This window comes from Ochotona princeps, chromosome 2 (genome assembly GCF_030435755.1).
Source record: "Ochotona princeps isolate mOchPri1 chromosome 2, mOchPri1.hap1, whole genome shotgun sequence".
In the NCBI taxonomy this organism is placed as follows: Eukaryota; Metazoa; Chordata; class Mammalia; order Lagomorpha; family Ochotonidae; genus Ochotona; species Ochotona princeps.
The window spans coordinates 107094640-107116403 of NC_080833.1; the positions used below are offsets into that span (position 1 = coordinate 107094640).

The following is a 21764-nucleotide window of genomic DNA, read 5'->3' on the forward strand; positions in this document are numbered from 1 at the left end:
TGAGCAACATAAGAATGGTGAGGGAGGTCTCTTACTGTTTTGTGACTCCAGCTAAATGTCTATTCTGAATCTTCACTTACCTACCTGTACAATGGGTTTACCCTCATTGTTAGGCTGAGGAACTCATTTCCAGTGTCAGGGATAAGTAAGTTGTATTTTGCTCTGGAATGTGCAGATCAGGGTGCATGATATGAAGACAGGAGGAATCATTTCACAAAAAGATGGGATTGTAGGGCAGTCTAGTGGGTCATGAATTCATCCTCTGTTAGCATGGATCAATGCCTAAGTCACTTAGAAAGCTTTAATGGTCTCCTGTGTTCCAAGGGTTACACATCCAAAACCAAAAGTTCTCAAGTAAGCAATGTTTATAGAAACTCCAAAACATGGACCAATCCAGGCAAGGAAACTGGAACAAGTATACAAAGGCGTGAAATTAGTTGTGTGTATGTCTTTAAAGATTTAATTGTATTTATTTATTTATTTATTTATTTGAAATGTAGGGTTATGGGAGGTGAGAGGGAGTAAGGGAGAGGCAGAGAGAGAGAAGAGAGGTCTTTCATATGTTGGATTATTTCCAAAATCGTTAGAGCAGCCATGCCAGGCTGAAACCAGGGGTGCAGAGTTGCTTCTGGCCTGCCACAATGGGTGCAGGGGCCCAAGTACTTGGGCCATCTTCCACCGCTTTCCCAGGCATATCAGCAGGGAGCAGGACCAGAAATGGAGCAGCTGGGACTAGAATCGTTATTAATATGGGATGCTGGTATCACATACAGTGGTTTAACCCTCCATGTCCCTATTGTTGCTTTTTATGAAGGTAAACGCTTTCTATCATTATTTTTGGAAATGAATGATGGTGTAAAGAACCAAACCTCCCACAGCCTTCAGTAAGCCATTGTGCAAAGCCAGATCAAGAGTTCTTCCAGAGTGTGAATTTGCGTGTGTATCTCTCGATATTGTTACTCAGTATACTGGGGGTTAAAGCAGAACCCACCAGTGTGGTTTCAAGGGCTCTGGAGGATGCGATCTCTGCTCTTGATAGATGCATGCCCACTTCCCTGAGGATTCTCAGTTGCTAGGACAAGTCTAGGGCTCCTTATCTTGGCACTGACAATTGCTCCCCTCTGCCAACAAGCTCCCCACCAGGACTCTGGTACTTGGTGCCTTCCAACCTCAGCATAATGCAGGGACCCGCCTGACAGGCTTCTCTAACTATCTCATCTAAAGCATCATCCTCCAGTTGAGTTCATGCACTGTTAACCATCTAGGGGTACTTTGTCTGCTGTGCCAACTTGTTTATGGTCTATGTCTCTCATTGGAAAGGAATCACTATCAGAAGAAAGCCATTCCTGGATTGTTTTTCATTACGTCTCCAGAACTCATCAAAACTGCAAGTTATAATAAGTGCTCTGTAAATATTAGTAAAGGATGGATGAACAGTCAGTTTAACCAGATGGGGATAACTGCCATCAAACATTTTCACGTTGCTGGGTGTGTATGTGTGTGTAGATGTATATATATACATGTTGTGTAAAACAAAGCTAAATGGTGGCTTGCCTTTTTTGATGTTTGGTTCATAGCTTATTTTATGGACAACATTTATTTAAACTCTCTATAGTTCAATTGAGAAAGGAATATTAGAATAATATACAGACAGAACATATTTCTGGGGCTAATTTTGAAATGTGTTCTGATTCCCCATCATTTTCTCAACAGACCTCTTTCCCATAGCCCCAAGCAGATCAATTTACAGCACTGATTTTGCTGTGTTCCTGCAGCCCAGCATGGAACAATGACTGAGGGCTCACAAGAGGCTTCTGGACTTTGAATGTTACCTTTGCCTGGTACCTTTGAGCCCTGAGCCCATTCAGAGACCAGACACTGCCTCTTGTGCACAGCATTGTCTATACCACTTTCTGGGACAAGGAAGGCACACTCCACACCGCAACCCCTCTCCATGTAGAAAACCCACTGGGCACCCTCACATGGGCGCCAGTGCCCTTGTTCTCTGCTGCTGACCTCACAGAGGAGGAATCTACCTCTCCCTGGCTCATGACAGTCAGTCGCAGGGCAGCAGACCCTGCTCAAGGAAGTCACACCGGTCTTATGGGTTGCAGGGGCTCAGTATCTACCCGATCTGCCTCCCGCCCTCTGATTCATGGAATAATGAAAGCTGTCAGCACATGGTGTGTGAGCTGAGCCTTTGACCATCGGGCAGAGTTAGGGTGTGGGAAGGAGGGCAAAGGATGAAGCGGAGGGAGAGAGAGAGAGAGAGAGAGTGTGTGTGTGTGTGTGTGTGTGTGTGTGTAGGTAAGAGGTACACAGAATAGGGTTGGAGAGGCTTCATTCTTCTAGGGCTCAAGATCCCATATTTTGTCTTCAGGTTGCTCTATTTTGGGAGCAGGCATACACACATATAGCGAAGATTCTCTCAGTGACTGAACATGACCTCATAGGCCCTGGAGCCTGCATGATGAGTCTGGGCAGCTGGCCAGACTTGGCCCAGTATGATCAAGATGACCTCATATTCCATGACACATCAAGAGTCCTTGACCCCTGCTCTGTCCCAGCCAAGGAGGCCTTGGCTATTTCTCTCCAGAGAAATTGACTGGATTCTGTCTCTCCAGAGTGAGGCTACAGTTCTGAATTGCTGAGTTGTCGGGGGAGGCAGAAGGCATTGGACATGGCAACTTACTATCCTAGGAGGTAGGTACAGTGAGAATAGCTCTTAGTGAGTTTCCAGCAACAGGTGTCGGGCAGGTGGCCTTGGGAAGGTGAGTCGTGTTAGGAGACCTTGTGCTCCCATCCTGGATAGCTGTGCCAGGGCTGCTTCCTGGCCTGGCAGTGGCCTCACACTCTGAAGTTGCTCCCCAGGGTCCCCTTCATTTCTGTGGGGCACTGTGTCAGGCAACATCCCTCAATCTGTAACTTGCACTCGCTCCACCCACACACCCAGAATCCTTCTTGCCTTTATCCAGGTCCTACTGAACCTCAGCTCCTCACTCACCTTTTGTGCCTGTCTGCAAGAAAGAAGGGGGTGGAGAGGCCCATAGCAGTGGCCCAGAGGGAGAACAGGATAAAGAGAGGGACAAGAAGATGGATTGTTGCTCCTAGGCTCCTGCGTGGCTCTGTTTGACCCGACCTGTTTGCCTCTCTGACCTCTTCTTCTCCTCCCTGACCTGCCTCTCACTTTCAGTCTTTAATGCTGATCCTTGCACTTAGTCGGGATAGATGTGGAAAGTCATTATCAGTCACTTGGAGGGGCAGAGATTCACAATGGAAATGGAGCTGCTGGGGATGGTGTGGGGTCTTCCTCAAGCTAAAGGGGAAGTCTTGTCCAGGGCTTTCTGATATGAAATGACAATCCTTGAAGTTCATTTTTTGAACCAGAAGGCAACTGAAGGAGTACAGGAGTCCTAGTCCTGGGCAAGTGCATGGCAGGTGTCTTGATTATGCCTGATGCTTTGGGACACTGTCTTTCTGAGCATGCACAATTGTAACTATTAATAATCATCATCAATAATTTCAACTCAGGATAGAAAACAGATGAGTGAGGACCCCCAGGGGCAAGGGAATAGGGAAGGATGGAGGAGGTATAAAAACTTAATAGGTGAAGTTGCCATCTGGGTTGACTACAGAATTAGATAGGATTAGCAGTTATATGATGTGTGTGTGAATTACTACTGAACTGTCCCATTTAAAGTAGATAGCTTTATGTTACATGAATTTTGTCTCAATAAAAAGGATATATATTTCCTTGCCTGATAGCAAGGTCACAAGGTAAAATTGTTCATGTGGTTGTTGCACTCAGCCAATCAATATTTATTAAGCCCTCCTTGTATGCACTCTAGAGAGAATGGTGAATAAATAAGATTTAATTCCTGCAAGTAACTTAGAGAACAGAAGTTTTTCCATACCTAGGAGACCCTTTGCACAGCCCATCCTCCTGTGCTGGGGCCAGACCCCTCTGCTGGAGAGGGACTGTAGAGAGGACGTGAGGTGCCCAAGGGCCAGCAGTGTCTGTGACATAGCTGGGCTGGAGCTTTGAGGTGCCCAGATTGAGTCTGAGGATTCCTTCCCCTTTAGGCTGCCTTCCTGGAAATGTGAACATCAGAGCTGTGTGACAGATCCCACGTAATGACTTCAAGGACATCTCCCAACCTATGAGCCAATCCTCTGAGGGAAGCACCAGTTTTCTCATGCCGCCGAAGTGTCCCCGGGATGACCCTCATTGATCCTGAAACTGGACAGCTCCTCTTGCTGTGTGTTTCTGGTGTTAGGTTTATTTCATCCTAATGTGACCTGAAGGGAGCTACTGTGCAAAGATGGGCACCAGCTTACAAGTCAGGTAGGCCTTGGCCTGACTTCCACCTCCAAGTCTCACTATCTGGGGAAGTTACCTCTGTCACTCCTAGTTTGTTCATCTGTAAAATAGAGCTACATATATTTTTGTATTTGCTTGGCAGGAACTGGCTGGTTTATTGCAGCATTGTGCCAGATGGTTGCTGGTGGAATTGCTGGTATGTCACTTGCCTGAAGATAGTCTTCAAGTTGCTAGGTCTTTGATTGTTAACTTCAACTCATTCTCATTTTTTCCCAATGAAAAGCATGAAGCTCCAAAGTCCTACAATGTTTGGGAGCAGAATGGGGCTAGGAGCCAGGTTAACTTGCCTTCCCATTCCTGTTCCTTTTCGTCTTGCCTGCTGTTCTGGGTTATAGTGTCATTCTCTCATACTCCAAGAAAACTGCCTGTGGGTTTGTATTCCCCTGGAGTTGGGCTCACGAAGAAATCATCTAGAGTTTGCATTTCTAAAAGCAGGTGCAGGGGGAAAAAGGAGACTGAGGTTAGGGACTAGATTCAAGTTGGGAAAAGGAATCCAGGAACTATGGCAAAGAGAACACAGAATCCAGACACTCTGGGCTTGAGAGGAACAATGGAAAGGACCTGTCAACAGTACACACTGAGCCTGGCAGATGAAGAACCATTGTGCGGTGTGTGCAGAAAGCAAACGGCCAGGGTGGCAGGGCACGGAGTGAGAAAGGGCAGACAGAGGAGTGCCAGTGCCCTCAGGGGTGGTGACTGGGGCAAGGGCATTTCAAAGCGGAGAAAAGAGGTAGGTAGGCAGAGGGACCAAATGCAACCACGTTGCTTGTTCTGGACATTCCAATTGTTAGGCACATCAATGGAAGCAGATTTGTGCCTGGGTCTTGGCCAGGGCTCCTCTTGATCTATCACTCTCCACCCTCTTCTTTCCCCTGATAATTAGGGTGGGGATGGGGGCATCTGATCCTGCATCAGCAGATGCCTTCAGAGGCATAATTGCTTTCAAAATTATTCCTAGACTTGGGTGCAGAGGCCACTTAGAAGCAGCAGTGTGTGTGTGTGGAGGTAGGGGGCACATCCCTAGTGGGGGATCAGAGTGAAATACCCAATGCATCAGGAGTTTAGGGGCCTGTATGCCCTTATCTTGCTGGGATTCTCAGGAGCCCCGCTGACCGGCCTTGCATGGCTCTTTTCTGATCCCATGTGTTCTCTGTGCTTGCAGACCATTTGTCAGGAAGCTATTTGATGCTTCCCGAGGAGCTAATGTGATCAAGAAAGGAGAATAGCACCTATCACTTCCTCCCCAACACACAGATATTCTGTTCACCAGCTGCTGTCAAACCAGATCCCATTGCTGAGCCGGGGCGAGGCTGATCTTTGAGGCTGCAACTGGGCCAGGTTGCTGGGCAAAGTTGCAAGCCTCCCAGTCTGACAGGGAGACACAGCCTCTGATCTTGGCAAGCTGCAGATGTAATGGCAGCTCCCAGAGCACTCCTTGTTTGATGCAGACAGGTAGACAGGTATGGAAACCAAAAGATGGAGGCAACTCAGCCCCATGCTAGGTGAACACCTGACTCCCTGGAGGCAGGCCTGGATGCAGCTAAGAGCAGACCAGGAGCTGGAAAAAAAAGCATCTCTGGGCAAATTCAAGTAGGGAAAACGCAAAATTGCAAGCCAGCTGCTTAACAGACACTCTACTACGAAATGCTTCACCCCCATCACACCGGCATGTAATCCTGCATGCACTGCAGAGGAGATGAGGCTCCCAGTAGCCTCACAGTCAGCAAGTGGGTCATCTTTGGGTCTTCTGTGGCCAGGACACCTCTCTGCATGACTAAAGATAGGAGGTGTCTGCCAAGTGAGGCAGTCGCTGAAGTATTAGTAGGTCCCCACAAAGAGCCTTGGAGGAAGATGGGAGAGCTGGAAACTGCTGGTGCAGCTGAAATGCTGTTCTAGCCATTCAGGTTTTACTAGAAAACCTGCTTGGGGTGGGGTGGGCAGGAAGGTAAGAGACAGGTCAGAGTGTTGTTGGGGGGAGAAGGGCAAGCCCAGGCTGCCTCTCACAGCGAGTACCTGCTTGCTCAGCTGCGGCCTCACCCTGCCCTCTTGCCTGTGTTCTCTGCTATAGCACCACTGGGATATTCTGATACCCCACAATCATCTCCCTGCCCCACTTAGGATCTAAGTCTAAGAATGCTCATGCTAGAGGGACCTTCATGGTCACAGAGTTCAACACAGAGTCTCAAGGGGAGGGGGGCACACAGGATGTCAGGACAGGTCTGCACCAGGCTCAAGGTCTCCCATCATTGCTTTTGGTGATTTCTGACATTTGTGGATTCTCTTCTGTCTGCTAGAAATGACTTCCCCACCGTCTGCTCTGTAGCTTGACTTTTCACTTGAATATTGTTGATTGAGTTTCCTGTTTCCCACGCCCAAGGGCATGACAATGCACAAAACAGGTGAAAATCCCTGCCCTGCTAAAGCTTTCATTGCAGCGTGGGAGGTAGACAGTAAGTAAACACATAACTGAAATACAAAGCACATTAAATGCTAAGAAGTCCTCGGCTGCGGTTGTGATGCAGCAGGTTGAACCATTGCCTGTAACACGCACATCTCACATGAGTGCTGCTTTGAGTCTTGGCTGCTTTACTTCTGACCCAGCTCCCTGCTAATGCACCCCAGGAAGCAGCAGAGGATGGCCTAACAACTCTGGATGGGGGTCCATACACCCTGACCCAGTCCTAGCCTAGAGGCCATTTAGGGAGTGAACCAGCAATGGAAGATCTCTCCCTCTCTCTGTAACTCTGCCTTTCAAATAAATAAATAATATCTTCTTCTTTTTTTCAAAAAAAAAAAAGAAGTTATGACATCCTATGTAGAGAAAGATGGCAAGAAGGAAGCTCATGAAAGCTGGGAAAGTGAGGTGCTATATGTTCTAAATGGGGCAGTCAGGACAGTCCTCATGGCAAGAAGGTGAAGAAAATGAGGCTGGCATGAGGACAAGTGGGGGAGGCGTGAGTAGGTGAGTAGGTTGAGGCAGGCAGTGGGGAGAAGTCATGCAGCAACTTGGGCTTTTACAGCAGCCGGAGTGGGAAGCTTCAGATCTCTCTGGCAAGGATGGAAACCAATACAACTGTAAGGGGAAGTTGCCTGTGATGGGAATTCAGCAATGGCTTGGAGTTTTGGTGTCATGGTAAAGGCAGGGAGCAGTGGGCAGGATATGAATTGCTTTGACAGCAGAACCAGTAAGATTTACTAACAGATTAGATATAAGGCATAATTGAAGATCCAGTAGTGACTTAAAAGCTTTTGAGCTGAGTGGCTATAAGGGTGGAAATGTCACTATCAGAGAATAGAAGGAGATCTAGGAAGGGAAAAATTGACAGTGACTTATGAAGTCTTGAGATACCCATTGGACAGCTGAGTAGACCTGGCAAGCAGGCAATGAGAGATAGAAGTACTGAGTTCAGAAAGAGGCTCATGGCGTGGACATGAATTTGGAAATCATTGGTACACAAATGCACTGAAGTCATAAACCATAAATCATCAAGGGAGATAATATGGAAGAGGAGAGGAGACTCAGGACTACCCCTTGAATTACTCAGTGTGAACTGATCAAGGAAATGTGAGAGAACAAGTCAAGAAAACTGGGAAGGATCAGGCCCTAAGTTTTGAACCCAGGAGGAGAACGGGGCCTCCTGCAAGACAAGTAGAGACAGTGTGGAGGAGGAGGTAAGAACAGTTGGGGCAAATGCTATAAAGACAGAATCTGAAAAGATGTATAGAAACAGTAATGCAGTGGTTTAGAGGGATTGGGGTAGGAGAAAGAAGGAGGTATTGATCAAATAGTACAAATTTCAGTTATAAGATGAATAGGACCCGAGAATCTAAGGTATGGGTGATGACAGGTGTGTTAATTTGAACATGGTAATCATTATACAATGCCTACTGGTATCAAGCTATCACACGTGCATCTTGAACATATATAATCTTTGTCAATTAAGTGCTTTAAAGTAAGATGAGGGCTAAGAATGATCATTGGATTGGCTCACATGAGGCCATTGGTGACCTGGGCAGAGATGCTGGCTAGGGCAGGGGTAAGGACAAACACCAACTGGAGTAAGTTCAAGAGGCAAAAGTGAGTGAGAGAGAGAGAGAGAGAGAGAGGACTTAGGAGCAGTTGGATGGACAGAACTTTCAAAATGTGTTTGTTGGGCCCGGCGGCGTGGCCTAGCGGCTAAAGTCCTCGCCTTGGAAGCCCCGGGATCCCATATGGGCGCCGGTTCTAATCCCGGCAGCTCCACTTCCCATCCAGCTTCCTGCTTGTGGCCTGGGAAAGCAGTTGAGGACGGCCCAATGCATTGGGACACTGCACCGGCGTGGGAGACCTGGAAGAGGTTCCAGGTTCCCGGCATCGGATTGGCGCGCACCGGCCCGTTGCGGCTCACTTGGGGAGTGAATCATCGGACGGAAGATCTTCCTCTCTGTCTCTCCTCCTCTCTGTATATCTGGCTGTAATAAAATGAATAAATCTTTAAAAAAAAAATGTGTTTGTTGTGAAGAGAAGCAGCTAAGCAGAGGGACGCCTGCTGCTGACTCTCCCTCCACCTTCTGCTCTTTGCTCACAACCCTTTCCTCCACCAGTAGGTTATTTCTGATGGACAGACCAAAGCCTACCACACTGGGCTGTTTCTCTGTCTTCTCAATTTCTCTTATCTCCCTCCATACCTCTCTCCCACTGCTTCTCAGGCTTTTAAAAATACCTTTTCTGAGATGCTTCTCTGGCCTTCCTAATGCAGACCCTCCCAGGCCCCAGTGTGCTTTGCCGCATGAGAGCACACACCATTGCTGTTTGAATGTAGCCTATTTCTTGTGCATTTGCTTTCTAGAAAAGAAGTTCTTAAGAGTGAGGCTCTAGACTGTTTGGTGTTAACTTCCTCAGTGCCTAACTTGTCCTTGACACATGGTCTCTGCAGCATACCCAGTGTTTCACCTTTGCAAATTCTTACCCAAGAACGGAGTCTTTTCATGTCAGAAAATATAACCGAAATTTCCCATTAAAAATCTTTAAATTCTAATATCTAATCACTGCACCTGAAAACAGAAGACAACGCACCCTGTTCTTGGCCGTCATTCAACTCTAACTCAACCCCAGGTGGCGTAGGATTTCCTCCTCCTTTGTATCAGGACACACTTAGGTCAGCTTTGTGGAAAGCATGAGACGTCAGGTCTCTGTTGTGATTCCTTAAAGACTGCTTGAAAACTAGGTGTCTGTTCTGAGGATACATTCCCAAACCCCGCGTGGGTCATGTGTGTGGCTGACTAGGCAAGGGATGGCCACAGAAGAAGCCTTGAGAACAAGGATGAGATCACAACCACCCAAAATCTTACCCCCTTACATAGTCTCTCCTTTAGCAGGCAGCGCTGGTGATACGGTTTTATTCTGTCCATCAATAGTCCAGTGCTTCCAAGAGTAAAATGGGAGCCTGTTTTCCTCCTACATTGGCTCTGACACTCCTAGGCACATTCTCCTTCATCCCCTTCTCCAGCCTTGGCACGATTCACAACCATCCCTGCCCCAGGTGTTAAGAAACTCCAAGCAGCAGGCTAATCTAATGAGTTGTGAGACTAAGCAGGGATGAGGGAAGGAAGAGCAAGTCCTGGTGTTTCCACAGGATGTCAGGAGCCCAACCAGGCCCCAATGCCCTGCAGTCTACCTCTGGGAGGCAGACAAAGGTGGAAGTGGAAGAGAGCTATAAGAAAGGGGACTGTTGAAGGGTTTTAGCTGGGGGAAAAGGAACATTTTTCCAAGCTGAGATTCAAGAAGTCCAACCTTTTATGTTTAACCTGCAATTGCACAATCTGAGCAACTATGTGGCAGTTCACAGTTCACAAATAGTTTATAGGTTGTTCTCAACGAAAACTAACTACTTTAGCCAGTGCTTAAACAGACAGAAATTGACCCAGTAGAAAAACTCTCTGTATCGACATCCAAGGACTCCTTTCTGAGTTTTCTGTCACTGAAATGACTTCTCTTGATGCTCAGGGCCGCCCCCACTGCTTCCATGTTTGTTATCCTAGAGCATGGTGACACTCAGGGCTTCCCCCACTGCTTCCCAACGTGCTCCTTCACCACAGTGTAAAAGCTTGCAACCTTGCTGTTAGCCTCCTGAGCCTTGACACTCAGCCATACAATTAGACTAATAATAATAAGCCTCAGCCAAGTGTACCTGCCTTTCATTTTCACAAGGTGTTAAAAGAGGAGCCTAAAGGGACTCCTGGAGAGAGGGTGTATTGGCAGCAAGGTTTACATTGTTGCAGTTGGAAAAATATGCTTTCTACCATCACAATTTATTTACCCATTGTGTCTGTTCACTTGACTTTCTAAGCTGTATGCACCACAGCATAGACTTTAATTTATTTGATGTTTAAAGGCTATTATGTAGAACATGGCAATTGTACGATACTCAAAAGCAAATGATTGGTGAAACGAATGAACCACTAGTTCTGGCAAAGATGAAGTGAAATATTCCAGAGGTATCCTTCCACTAAAGAGGAGGAGTGCAGAGGTTGTCTAGATGCCAGACATAGAAGACAATGGATCACAATGATCCTGATCTAGATGCCAGACATAGAAGACAATGGATCACAATGATCCTGATCTAGATGCTAGTCATAGAAGACAATGAGTACAGCAATCCTGACAGAGGAGACATAGCAAAGTGAGCCCTAGGATCCCTGTACGTTACTTCCTAGGACACTGACAAGGGAGGCAAATCCAGACAGGACTGGAACTCTCCCCGAGTTGAGTAGTAAGACTTGGGAGGCCAAGGCAGCTAGAAGCTATAAAACACCAGAGGAAACAGAAATGTACACAGAGAGAACCTGCAGTTTTGCATAATGTTTCCCTGGAGTCTTCAGCTGAGTACTGTTTAGCACACTCATGTCAGGGAGTTAGCCCCGATGGGAGAAAGAATCACCTGAAAGGATTAGGAGGAAGAAATCTCTGCAACACACAGGGCCAGGAATACTTCCTGTTCCCACAAGCCATAAAATATAAAGTGTATAACTTTGTCATTTGCACAGTTTCAGGAGAGTACTCAAAGAGTTAGATGTGTCTGTTCTGGTTACAAGTTAGCTTTGAATTAGAGGCCTCTCTGGACCAACTTACTGAAGACTAAGGGAATCGAACTTACCAAGTAACCTACCAGCTTGAACTTAAGGTGAATTTACAGGAATGCAAAAGTATTCACCACCCAGGAAGAGAAAATTTAGGATGCCTGTGTTCCAGTTAAAAGTTGCTAGAGATACGAAGACATAATAAAATATCAGTGATGAGAGAAAAACTGAATCGACTCAGAAAACACATAGATTAGATGAGAACATTGAAATAATATTACAAATTTACTCTATGTTCAATAAACTAGAGAAAATATTGAACATGCTCAACAAAACTAACAATGACAAAGTCGTAGAATGAAAACTACATGATGATGATGGTCGTGGTTTTTATTTGCCAATTTGTTATGATAATATTTTTGTTGGTTAGATAGGTATTAGAAGATGAACTAACCTTCCATTTAAGGGATATAAAATATATTGTCTAGATGGATTATCATTTTAAGTTTTGCCAGGCAAGACTTGACAATATTTTGTCAAGAATCTTTCTATCTTTATTTATGTGTTAAGCTGCTTTATAATTTTACTTTGTATGTTGCTTCTATCATTTTTGGTATTTGAGGTATAATACTAAAATATGTTTAAAAAAAGAAAACTACTATACTAAAATTTTAAAAAGTTGAAGAATTTATTAGATATTATAAAGTACCAGTATACCTGAAGATATAGAGTGGAAATGATGCTCAGGGCATCTACAGTGAAGTATGGGAGAGTATCAAGCAAGTTAACATAAAAATATTTAATTTCCTGACAGACAGGATCGAAGGGAAACCATGAAGAACCTCACAATTACACACTCACGAATGAATTCAAGCTGAAAAAAAATTAAAAAAACTATACCAAGGCATACATGAGTAACATCTCTTCAAAGAAATGATGATACCAACACAGAACCAGAGAAAAATCAACACATCACATAAGTCACTTCACAGGGAGAGACACATAACAGCAAAGCTCACTAGAAACAAATAAGTCATAAAACAAGTAGAGCAACATCCTCCACGTACTTCAAACAGTCAGAACAATCTGAATTCTATATCCACTAAAGTATCCCTTTGAAGTGAAGATGAAATCAAGATTTTTTTTCCTTTGGACCCCTGAAGCAGAAATAATTCGGTATCAGGAGACTGTGAGCTAGAAGAAATGTTAATAAGTTCTCTGGATGAAGGAAGTGATGCCAAATGGAATTTTGGAATGGGAGAAGAGAAATCTAAAGGGAAACTGCCTGGAGAAAAAAAAACAAAAAAAGAACTTGATTTATAACCATTTAACCTGCTTGAAGAATGCTTGTTTAAAGCAAAATTCGAAGCAGTGCATTGCTAACTTTTTAACATATAGAACATTAAATAGCACAAAGGTCAGGAGGAGAAAAGAGGTACACTGTCTGTAGTTTCTTATGTTCTAGGTGAAATGGTTAATCCGAAGTTAAACCATGATCTAATACATTCTAATGTAAGCACCAAAATAAGACAACAGAGAATGAATTAACAAGAGAACAAATGTGATTTTGCATGATCATATTTAATTTGTTTGTCTGATAAAAGGTTTGTTCAGTTTTAAGAAACCAAACTGCAGGGCTGATGCAGTGGTTCAATGGGCCTCATGTGAGCCCCAGCATCCCACTTGGGTGTCAGTCCCTGTTCCAGCTGCTCTACTTCTGCTGCTGCTCTTTGTTTATGGAGTCATAATGGCCAGAGCTGAGCTGATCCAAAACCAGAAGCCAGGAGCTTCTCTCTGGGTCTTTCACATGAGAGCAGGGGTCCAAGGACTTCAGCAACAGTGGTTCCATTGGCCACCTGTTAGCTCTGGCATCCCATTTGGGTGCGAGTTTGTGTCCTCACTCCGGGCTCCTGGTTTCTGGCTTTGGATCAGCTCAGCTCTGACCATTATGGCCATTTGGGGAGTGAACCAACAGATGGAAAATCTATCTCTCCTTCTCTCTGTAAAAAAAAGCTGAACATCTCAGTAAAAGAACAAATAAAAATAAAATATGGAGGGTATATTTAAGAAAATAATACACCAAAGGTACAAATGAACCTGTGAAAAAATGTTCTACCTCCTCAGCTACTGAAGAATGCACACTGAAGCCAGAATGAACTGTCGTTATCTAATAGAATGCCTCAAACTAGGAAAGCTGAGGATGCATGCTATTAATGAGGATGTGCAACCACCAAAACACTTGCACATTCCTACTGGGATTGCAAAATGGCAAGGTCATTTTGGAAAGTGGTTGGGCAGTTTCTTAATAAGCAAAATGCACACCTACTTTACAACATGGTCCTTCTACTCAAGAGCAATGAAAGCATGTGTCCAAAGACTTGGCTAACAGTGTTCCTAGCACCTTCCTTTGTATTAATTAAAACTTGGAAATAGCTCAGATGTCCATCAGTGGATTAATGGCATAAGCAGAATATAGAAAACACCTGAAAGCATTTGTTTTACAAAGAGGGTGTTTATTACTTAGCAATAAAAAAGAATGAGCTACTTGTTACATGCAGCAACATGTTCAAATCTCAAAATATCTTCAGTGAGTGTCAGAAGCCAGGCATAGAAGAAAGCATGATTTCATGTTTGGGCCTGGAGAAGGCAGAGGGACTTGCATCGTCTCAGTAAGTGGATCCCATGGAGGTGTTCCAGCATTGGGGAAGGGGAGATAGCCAGGAGGGCTGCCTGAGGTAGTACTGAGGGAAAGAGGGACTGGGGACACCAGGGTGATGGTTAGAATCTCCCCAGACTGCCAGATTACAGTATCAGCACAGCTCTGCAGCTACCTCGCCTCCCACAGAGGCCAGGATTCTCCGGTGGTCTCTGGAGATCCTAGCCAGGGAGAAGTTGGAGAGGTTCCTGCTGATGTCTTTCCTGGCTTTCACTGGGCATAGTGGGACCCACCCCACTGGAGACTGAATCCAGGAGGAACGTACTAGTAGTGTAACCGTCAAGGGTGGCAGGGTGGAGGGCAAGGGGTGGATGAGAAGGGTGCTTTCAGGGCCAAGAGCCAGGAAGTGATATTAACCACAAAATCCCTCTATTAGCCCCTTAACCGAATCGTACCTCCACATGTGCCAGAGTCTGGTAAACAAAACTAGGCATTATGTCTGTCTCTGGTTCATTCATTACCAGGAAACTCCTGATTTAGAATCACATAGACAGATCCTATGTGCTACTAGAATAGAAATGGCAGTTTTTAGCTACTTTGTAGGGGTAGGGAGAAACCTTTGAAAAAAATTAACTCTCAATGTAAAAAAAATGGAAACATACTGTGGATTCTACTTACATATTTTTTTAAAAAAGGAAAGCTACTTTGTAGGAATAAAAATCTGTTATTTTCTGGGAATTAGTGGACAGGGAGAAGCATAAATAACTACCAAAAATGTTGAAAAATTTTGGAAGAGGTTAATGACACTTCAGAACAACAGCAACAAAGTGAACAGGTTTGCTGAGTAAAGCTAATTTCTCTGCTTCTGTCTGCCCCCTTGGACTAATGGAGGATGTGCTTGAGGACAAATTATTGGAACATGGTATTTTCAGGGGACCATAGGGACCTGCTGGCAGAAGGAAGTTTGTAAAGGACATGTGTTGAAAACCTACTATGTGCTAACCCCCTGATAAGGATTTGATTTGAATTATCCTTTTTTGATTCCCATTAGAGCTAAGTAGACATCATTATCCTCCTTTTACACACAAGGGAAACAGAGTTGCAGACTGAACAACTTCCTCTAGTTTGCTATCCTCAGGCCAAAAAGCCAGCATCTTTCCAGAAAGCTTCCTCATCTGGCACCAGCCGTGGTACTTGGCTGAATCCTGTGAACCCTACCTCTGTCTGAAATCTCTGGGGTAACGAAATGGAATCACCCCAAGGACTTGTGTGGTGTTGCTTGGTCTGGAGCTGAATATGGCACACAAGGACCTGAGGTCATGGGCTCCTTACACTTTGGATTCCTGGGGTGCAGGACTTTGAATTTCAGGCCCTAACTCTGGCTCAGCAGTGGCACTATGTTGTAGCACTGTAGATTTCTGGCTCCTAGGCCCTTCTGGGCACCCCCAAAGCACTTTCTCAGACTTTGTGCCAGACACTTCAGATGGCATCGCAGGTAGGGAAAGGAGCAAAGAGAGGCAGTGTTCTTTTCTGTTGCTCTTTATTTCTGTTCTGTCTAAATGTCAGGATCACTAGGAGAGACAGTTCCAAACTCTTCAACTTTCCATTTCCAGCTGGGGGCCTCTCTAGCATAGGGGGCCGTGAAGAGATATGAAGGCTTCTAATTAGGTGGAAATGTGCTCAGCGGGAAATCAGCTGCTGCAAACCTAGGTCTAGTCTGGCCCATGGTTATCCCAAATCCTGCAACACAGTGGACATGTTGTCAGGAGAAATCTACTTGTTTGGCTTCCTCTGTCCCTGTGGGGATGTCTTGTTCCCAGGCTGTGGACTTTGGGGTGGCTGTTGCGTTTGGGAGCCCTTCTCTTGAGTTGAAGCTGATGAGGGATCAGGCTCCTTGCTCAGGCAGGTGCACTCAGGCTTGGCCTCCAAACAACAGCACTTGGCCTGAATGCAACAAGGTGGTTTGGATGGGCAACAGGGGTTGCATTTTTGTGGGCAGCAGGGGTTGCATTTCGGTTGGTCACACATCTTTCAGAGAATTGGAGGTCCTAGAAAAAAGGAGAAGAATTTCCTCATTAGAAAGGGAAGTAGGTTCTTGCTTTTATTTCTTCTTTCTCTGATTCCCACTAACATCCATCTTTAGGGCAGTGACTCAGGCCAGGGTCAGGAAAGGAGAGCTGGCCTCTTGGTAGGGCTCAGCTCCAGAAGTCTGGGCCTTCATGTCTGTCCATGTTTGTTCTTCACTCAGTAGCCACTTCCCAGAAAAAGTATTGAATCGCTTCTTGGCCTTTGGCTAAGATCAAGTGCAGAGAAAAGTATTGGAAGGCCAGAATGTGTAAGGTATCTCAGATAACGAGGAGTAAGTGTGACCCTTGGTAGCCTGACAGTCAAATTAAGATCCCTACCAGTAACAGGTAGACCTTTCTTACCACACTTTATTTGTATAGTGATGTTGTTCAGAAAACTATTTCAGTGGATTCAAGCCAGGCTCTGTCCCATACCAAAGCAAGTGCTTGCTTGTTCTGGTTTTAGGTGTGGCACTCGGGACAGGATTCTCACACTTTGGGCGACCAACTGTTACAGCCTTCCAGAATGTACCTTCTCCCTCCAAGCCCCTCAGCACATGAGCGTTTCACAGCAGCTGGTGGCGTTGCATCAAGAAGCCATGGCAAGGACATTGCTCTTGGCACTGTAGTACCTGAGCTCCACCACTGTCTGGCAGCTCTCCATCTGTCTGAGCATCATTTCCCTTTTCCTCTGTAAAGGAATGGTGCCAGGGATGAGGAGTGGGGAACCAGACCCAGCAGATGTTCTTAACCTTACCGTTTGGTACTTTCATAATTTCCTGATTCTCCTGGGAGTAGGAAAGCACCAAACTATTCTTTGCTTCCATCAACCCATCTTCCTCCTGATCCAGAAACTCAAGCCCTGGAAGTGGGCTCTCAAATGTGGCCCCTGGTTTCTAGGAAAGTTTGAAAATCACTCTCATGGTTCTGGGGCTGAGGAGAGAGTCTAGAAGTGGCCAAGATCAGTGGACAGTGACCAGGGTTGTTGTCCAGTCTTAAGCGAGGGGTGTGTGTGTGTATGTGCTGGGGGGAGTGAATGATGATGTGCCTTCCACTGTGAGGTCACCCCATTAGACCACACACTCTTGTGCCAGAGGGGCCAAGCCTCTCTGAGCCCTGTCACCTGGGTGGAGAAAGATAGGTGTGGGGGTTTGAGTAATGACTGGTAAGGGGAAGCAGTTACCACCCTCTAGCCTCTAGAGCTCACAGGATTTTTCAGAAAAGCCTTTGGCTCAAACTAATTGTTAAAACTGAACTCGTTCTTCTGGAAGGGGGCTGAGTTCTGGTCGGGTCACAGTTGTAATCCCTTGGCACAAATATCGATTTGGACTTGACACACCATGCCGGATTAGACCGCAACACAGTTTGGTGCTCCAGAGGACCAGGATAGATGTGGGATGGGCTCGGCTAGGTTTCAACCCCAACCGAGCCATATATGATATATATGTGGGTATGGACGAGCCGTGGCTGGGCTGAAACTCTCAACAGCAGGAACCAGAATGGGTTGAAGAGCACTGCTGGCCATTGCACCTGCTGGTATGCGTGAAGCCTGACACCAGGAAGGGGTCTGATGGAGGAATCTGAACAGTTCCTCTGACAGGACACTGACCCTACAAATAAACGCAGGAAGCATGGAGGTAAACAACCCAGAAGAGGCTTTGGCTCGGGTTGGGGCAGACCAGGCTGAGTCAGTTCACGTCATCCACTGGCAAGTCCAAGTGCTGGAACTGTGTGGGGGCCTGGCCAGGTTTGGTTGCGATAAAAAAACAGTACAAAACACAAAATGCCAAGGCGAAATGGCCTGTGCCAGTAGGAATGCAGCACCCAACCAGCACACCTCCCACTGGTTTAGGTGAGGGACTAGTGTGTGATGGGCAGAGCTGGGGAGAGCTGCAATATTCATTGGTTCCAATGGAGGTCGGGGCTCAGAATAGATCCAACCCAGGGGTTACAACCACCAGCTGATCGGAGTGATGGACTGTGGCGGGCACTGTGCTTACTAGTAGTACATGTAGGAGCCTGGACTGGGAATGCCTCAAAGTTTCTTTGGGGATTCCCCTGAACAAAATGGAGGAATCAAAACATTAACCAAGAAAAGATGGAAGATGAAGTAGATTAATCAACCACCTCAGCTATATGCTTCTACCGGAAAACTGGACAAGGGGAAACTCTAAGATAGACTATGTCAATCAGTGGACTCTGCACCAGCCTCATCGTACCTGGACTGTTGCTGATGATATGTTGGAACTTCTAATTGATCGAGGTGATGCTCTGCTGGCTCTGCCTTCAAACCTGAGAGGGCCTCCCTGAGAGGCCGTTGAACTTGACTGGACAGTGGGATGCTGGACTCTGTATGGTGTGAGCTTGTAATTAGGGAATCCCAACGGAACCTGAGCTGTGGTTATGCATCATGGTGAAGGAATTCACCATGGGGGAAGGGTTTGGGATGAAGGGGGGAGAATCCCAGTACCTATGAAATTGTGTCATGTAATACAATGTAATTAATGAATAAAAAAAAAACTGAACTGGTTCTTGCTGTGGGTTTTCCATGAGCCACTCCCACACTCACTCATGCGTGTGTGTTAGCACAGGCATGTATACTCTGTGTCCATGCACAGCTATTTCTACAAAGCAGGAGGAACTCTGGGTTTGTAACAGTGGTTGTCAAAGCTGTATTAAGCTGGGATTCTTCATCCTTGCTGACTGGGCTTTAGAAATCGGGGCATGTTCCGTTCTGGCCTCTGTATCTAAGACCTGTGACCCTTCACTGCTGCTAACTCCTCCCTGGCTTTCAGCCAAGTCATTTCCTGCCAGCCCTACTCCAAACATTCCGCATCTCCGGTCTCTATTCATTTCTGTGCCCTGTAGATAGGGACACTCGTGGGGAGAGGGATAGCAACCCCCCCAACACCAAAATCTTCCCAAGGGCTACCTCAGTGGCACAGAAAGCTGTAGCGTTCTCCCCTGGGGTTGTGCAGGATCCGATGACACTTCCCCTCTCAGAACCACTCTTGTGGCTTTGAAGCAGATCCAGGATTTGGGCTGTCCTGGATGATGGGTGATTAAGCTCTTAGGCTTAAGCCTTTTTCATAGGGATTCACTTAAATGTAGTTCACGCCATACAAATGGGATTTCCTTGAGCCAGGTGTGGCTGATACCTCCACCCGCTGCAGACAGCAACTTTCAAACTGATAGGTGGCAGCCCAGCCCCAGCACCAACGCTTTTCAGCTTCGACTTCCTAAACAATAATAACCAGAGCCTCATCTGGGGCTACCTCTGTGGAAAGAGGCCCTGAAACACGTCCAGGGAGACTGTACTGTGCCCCTGTGCTGTCTGAGGAGCAGGTGGAGCCAGTCCCAGCAGAACCCAGGCTGCTCCAAATCTTCTGAACTCGGAGTCAATGGGGGAAACCTGTGCCACTAGTTGTGATCTCTTTGCCTTCCCAAATCCCTGGCCGTGAGTAGCTCCCCGCTAGCAGGGGAAAGTTCCTTCTTCACCGTAGTGGTTTGCTTGGCTTTGCCTCACTCATGACTCTAGGCTTGCCAGGGATTCGGGACTTATGTATCTTTCAGAAAGAGGCATCTGCTTCGGTGAAGAGGAAAACACTGGAGCAAGACGCAGGGGAGAGGGCGGGGACGTGCCATACAGCTCCCGCACCCCAGCCAGACAGCTGGCCAGAGGTTGAAGGGGCGGAAGGTATGGAGGCATCAGAGTACTCGAAGCTCCTACCACGGGTGGCCCTGGCTGTCCCCACACATGTTCCCTAAAGCACATCTTCTGTATTCAGACCCTGGAAATAGGTGGTGAATGCAGAGGCAGGGCCTTGTCTAAGATGTGAGGCAGGCTGTGCCCACTGCAGCAATAAGGAGGGCAGTGGCACCTTAGATCAGCCTCTCCACCCTGCACACAAGTCCTGTACCCTGGCCCTGCACTGTCTCCATTATGCCCCTATAACCCAGGAACATCTTTGGTCGCATGGTCCCTCAAAATGCCCATCCTTAATCTAAGGAAATAGTTACACCTCCTTCATCACTCCCATCTTTAGCATCTTGGTTCTTGCCCAAAGAATCTCCATCCTGGGCCACCTTGCTTCCAACTAGACAGTTCTACTGAAAACAAGCTTCTTCCCAAGACCCATGTCCCTTCCTAACCCTACAAGCCTGCCCAGGAAATTTACAAAATCATGTCATGTAATACCCGTAGCACAGAGCTAGGGACACCTGCTTTGGCCCTGCTCTGTTACAGTGAGAACCAACACAGGTCAAATTCAAGTTCACAAGTTCAGCAGTGCTGGTGAGGTTGCCCTATCTTTGACCTCTGCCTACCAGCTCAGCCTCAGCTCCAGTGGTTGAACCTTCATGCTCATCTGATGGCTCAGAGCGGATTTCTACTGAATTAGGCTCACCTCTTGCTGGATCTTTGAACATCCCACACCCTCACTAAATATGATTTAAACCTGAACTCTCCATTTAGACATCACAGGCTGGGGGGGAAACGCCTGAACCCAGAGCTCACCCCCACCCCCAGATTGCTTCCTTAAATTCGTGTCCAAATATTTACATTTTTATAGTTGTTACCACTTCCCCAATTGCCCAATCTCTCCTCCTGTCTTAGTCTTAGGAGCACAGCACTTTGGCCTTCCTGCCTGCCATGTTCTCACACTGAACACACTGTATGATGTTGTACAGGTCTCAGTAAACAGTCGAGGAACGAACGAATGAACGAGGCACGGGGAGGGGACCCACGAGACAGGGTGCCTCCGTGTCACCTGTTCTGGTTGCACACTTCTTTCAGAGTCTCTCAGTTCACAGTTCCCATGCTTGGCTCCTCACCGGGACTGCCTTCCTTCGGTTGCAGCAGCTACGACGATCGACCCTCCTCAGCGTCCTAGTGAGTCCATGACGACCAGAAGCCAAAGTCTTCTGACCCAGTTGTGTCCCCTCCGCCCCTGGCGCCGAGGTGATGCCATCCCAGGCTCTGTGACGCCATAATTCTCTTCTGGTGTCTGTGACCAGGACCGGCTGGCCGACTCACCGTCGCCACCTGCTGGCTGGAGAGTCTGACTCCCCTCCGTTTCTTTCCTGCAAGTTTTCACATTCAAATCCTTTAGCTGTTTTTAAAATAGAGTGTAAGGCAGGGGTCTCATTTCAAATTCATGTGGAAATCCAATGTTTTCATACATGGTCTTGTGTCTTTAAGCACATTTGTCAAAGATTGGTTGATTGTAGTTTCTTAGATTTCTGGGTTTCTATTCTGTTCCATTAATTCATTTCTTCTTCTTTCTAATGGTAGTACCATATGTTTTTGGCACTTACCTTTAGTAAGATCTGAAACTATTAAGCCACACTAGAAAAACATGGAGGAAGCACTCCAGAGTAGTGGCACAGGCCATGATATTTTTTGAAAAACAGAAACAAAAAAACCACACACCAAAATACAGGCAATAAACGCGGCAGCAGACACATGAGGTCATGTAAAGCTAGGGCCTTCTGCATACAAAAGGAAGTAATCAACAATTGACGGGATGAGAGAAATATTTGCAAATCTAACAAGGGAATAAAATACAGAAATAATACAGAGCTCAAGAAATTAAACAGCAAA

The 21764-nt window shown here is 46.3% G+C and overlaps 1 protein-coding gene across 3 annotated transcripts; it reads right to left on the reverse strand.

Annotated features, from left to right (window-relative positions):
• Positions 1 to 15784: 15784 nt before the first annotated feature.
• SMCP (sperm mitochondria associated cysteine rich protein) lies at positions 15785 to 21146 on the reverse strand. 3 transcript variants are annotated; one of them, XM_058660927.1, is made up of 2 exons: positions 20996 to 21146; positions 15785 to 16144 (listed from the first exon to the last, which is right to left on the reverse strand). In XM_058660927.1, the coding sequence occupies exon 2, from the start codon at positions 16122 to 16124 to the stop codon at positions 15870 to 15872; it is 255 nt and encodes an 84-aa protein (XP_058516910.1). In that variant the 5' UTR covers positions 16125 to 16144; positions 20996 to 21146; the 3' UTR covers positions 15785 to 15869. The 3 variants fall into 3 exon arrangements, with proteins under 3 accessions (XP_058516910.1, XP_012783589.1, XP_058516911.1); XM_012928135.2 differs by having other exon boundaries at positions 20932 to 21113; XM_058660928.1 differs by lacking the exon at positions 20996 to 21146 and adding an exon at positions 16920 to 17132.
• Positions 21147 to 21764: the final 618 nt, after the last annotated feature.

Excerpts from the sequence above, each read along its gene's own strand:
- SMCP (XM_058660927.1), bottom strand. The coding sequence starts at position 16,124 with ATGTGTGACCAACCGAAATGCAACCCCTGCTGCCCACAAAAATGCAAC.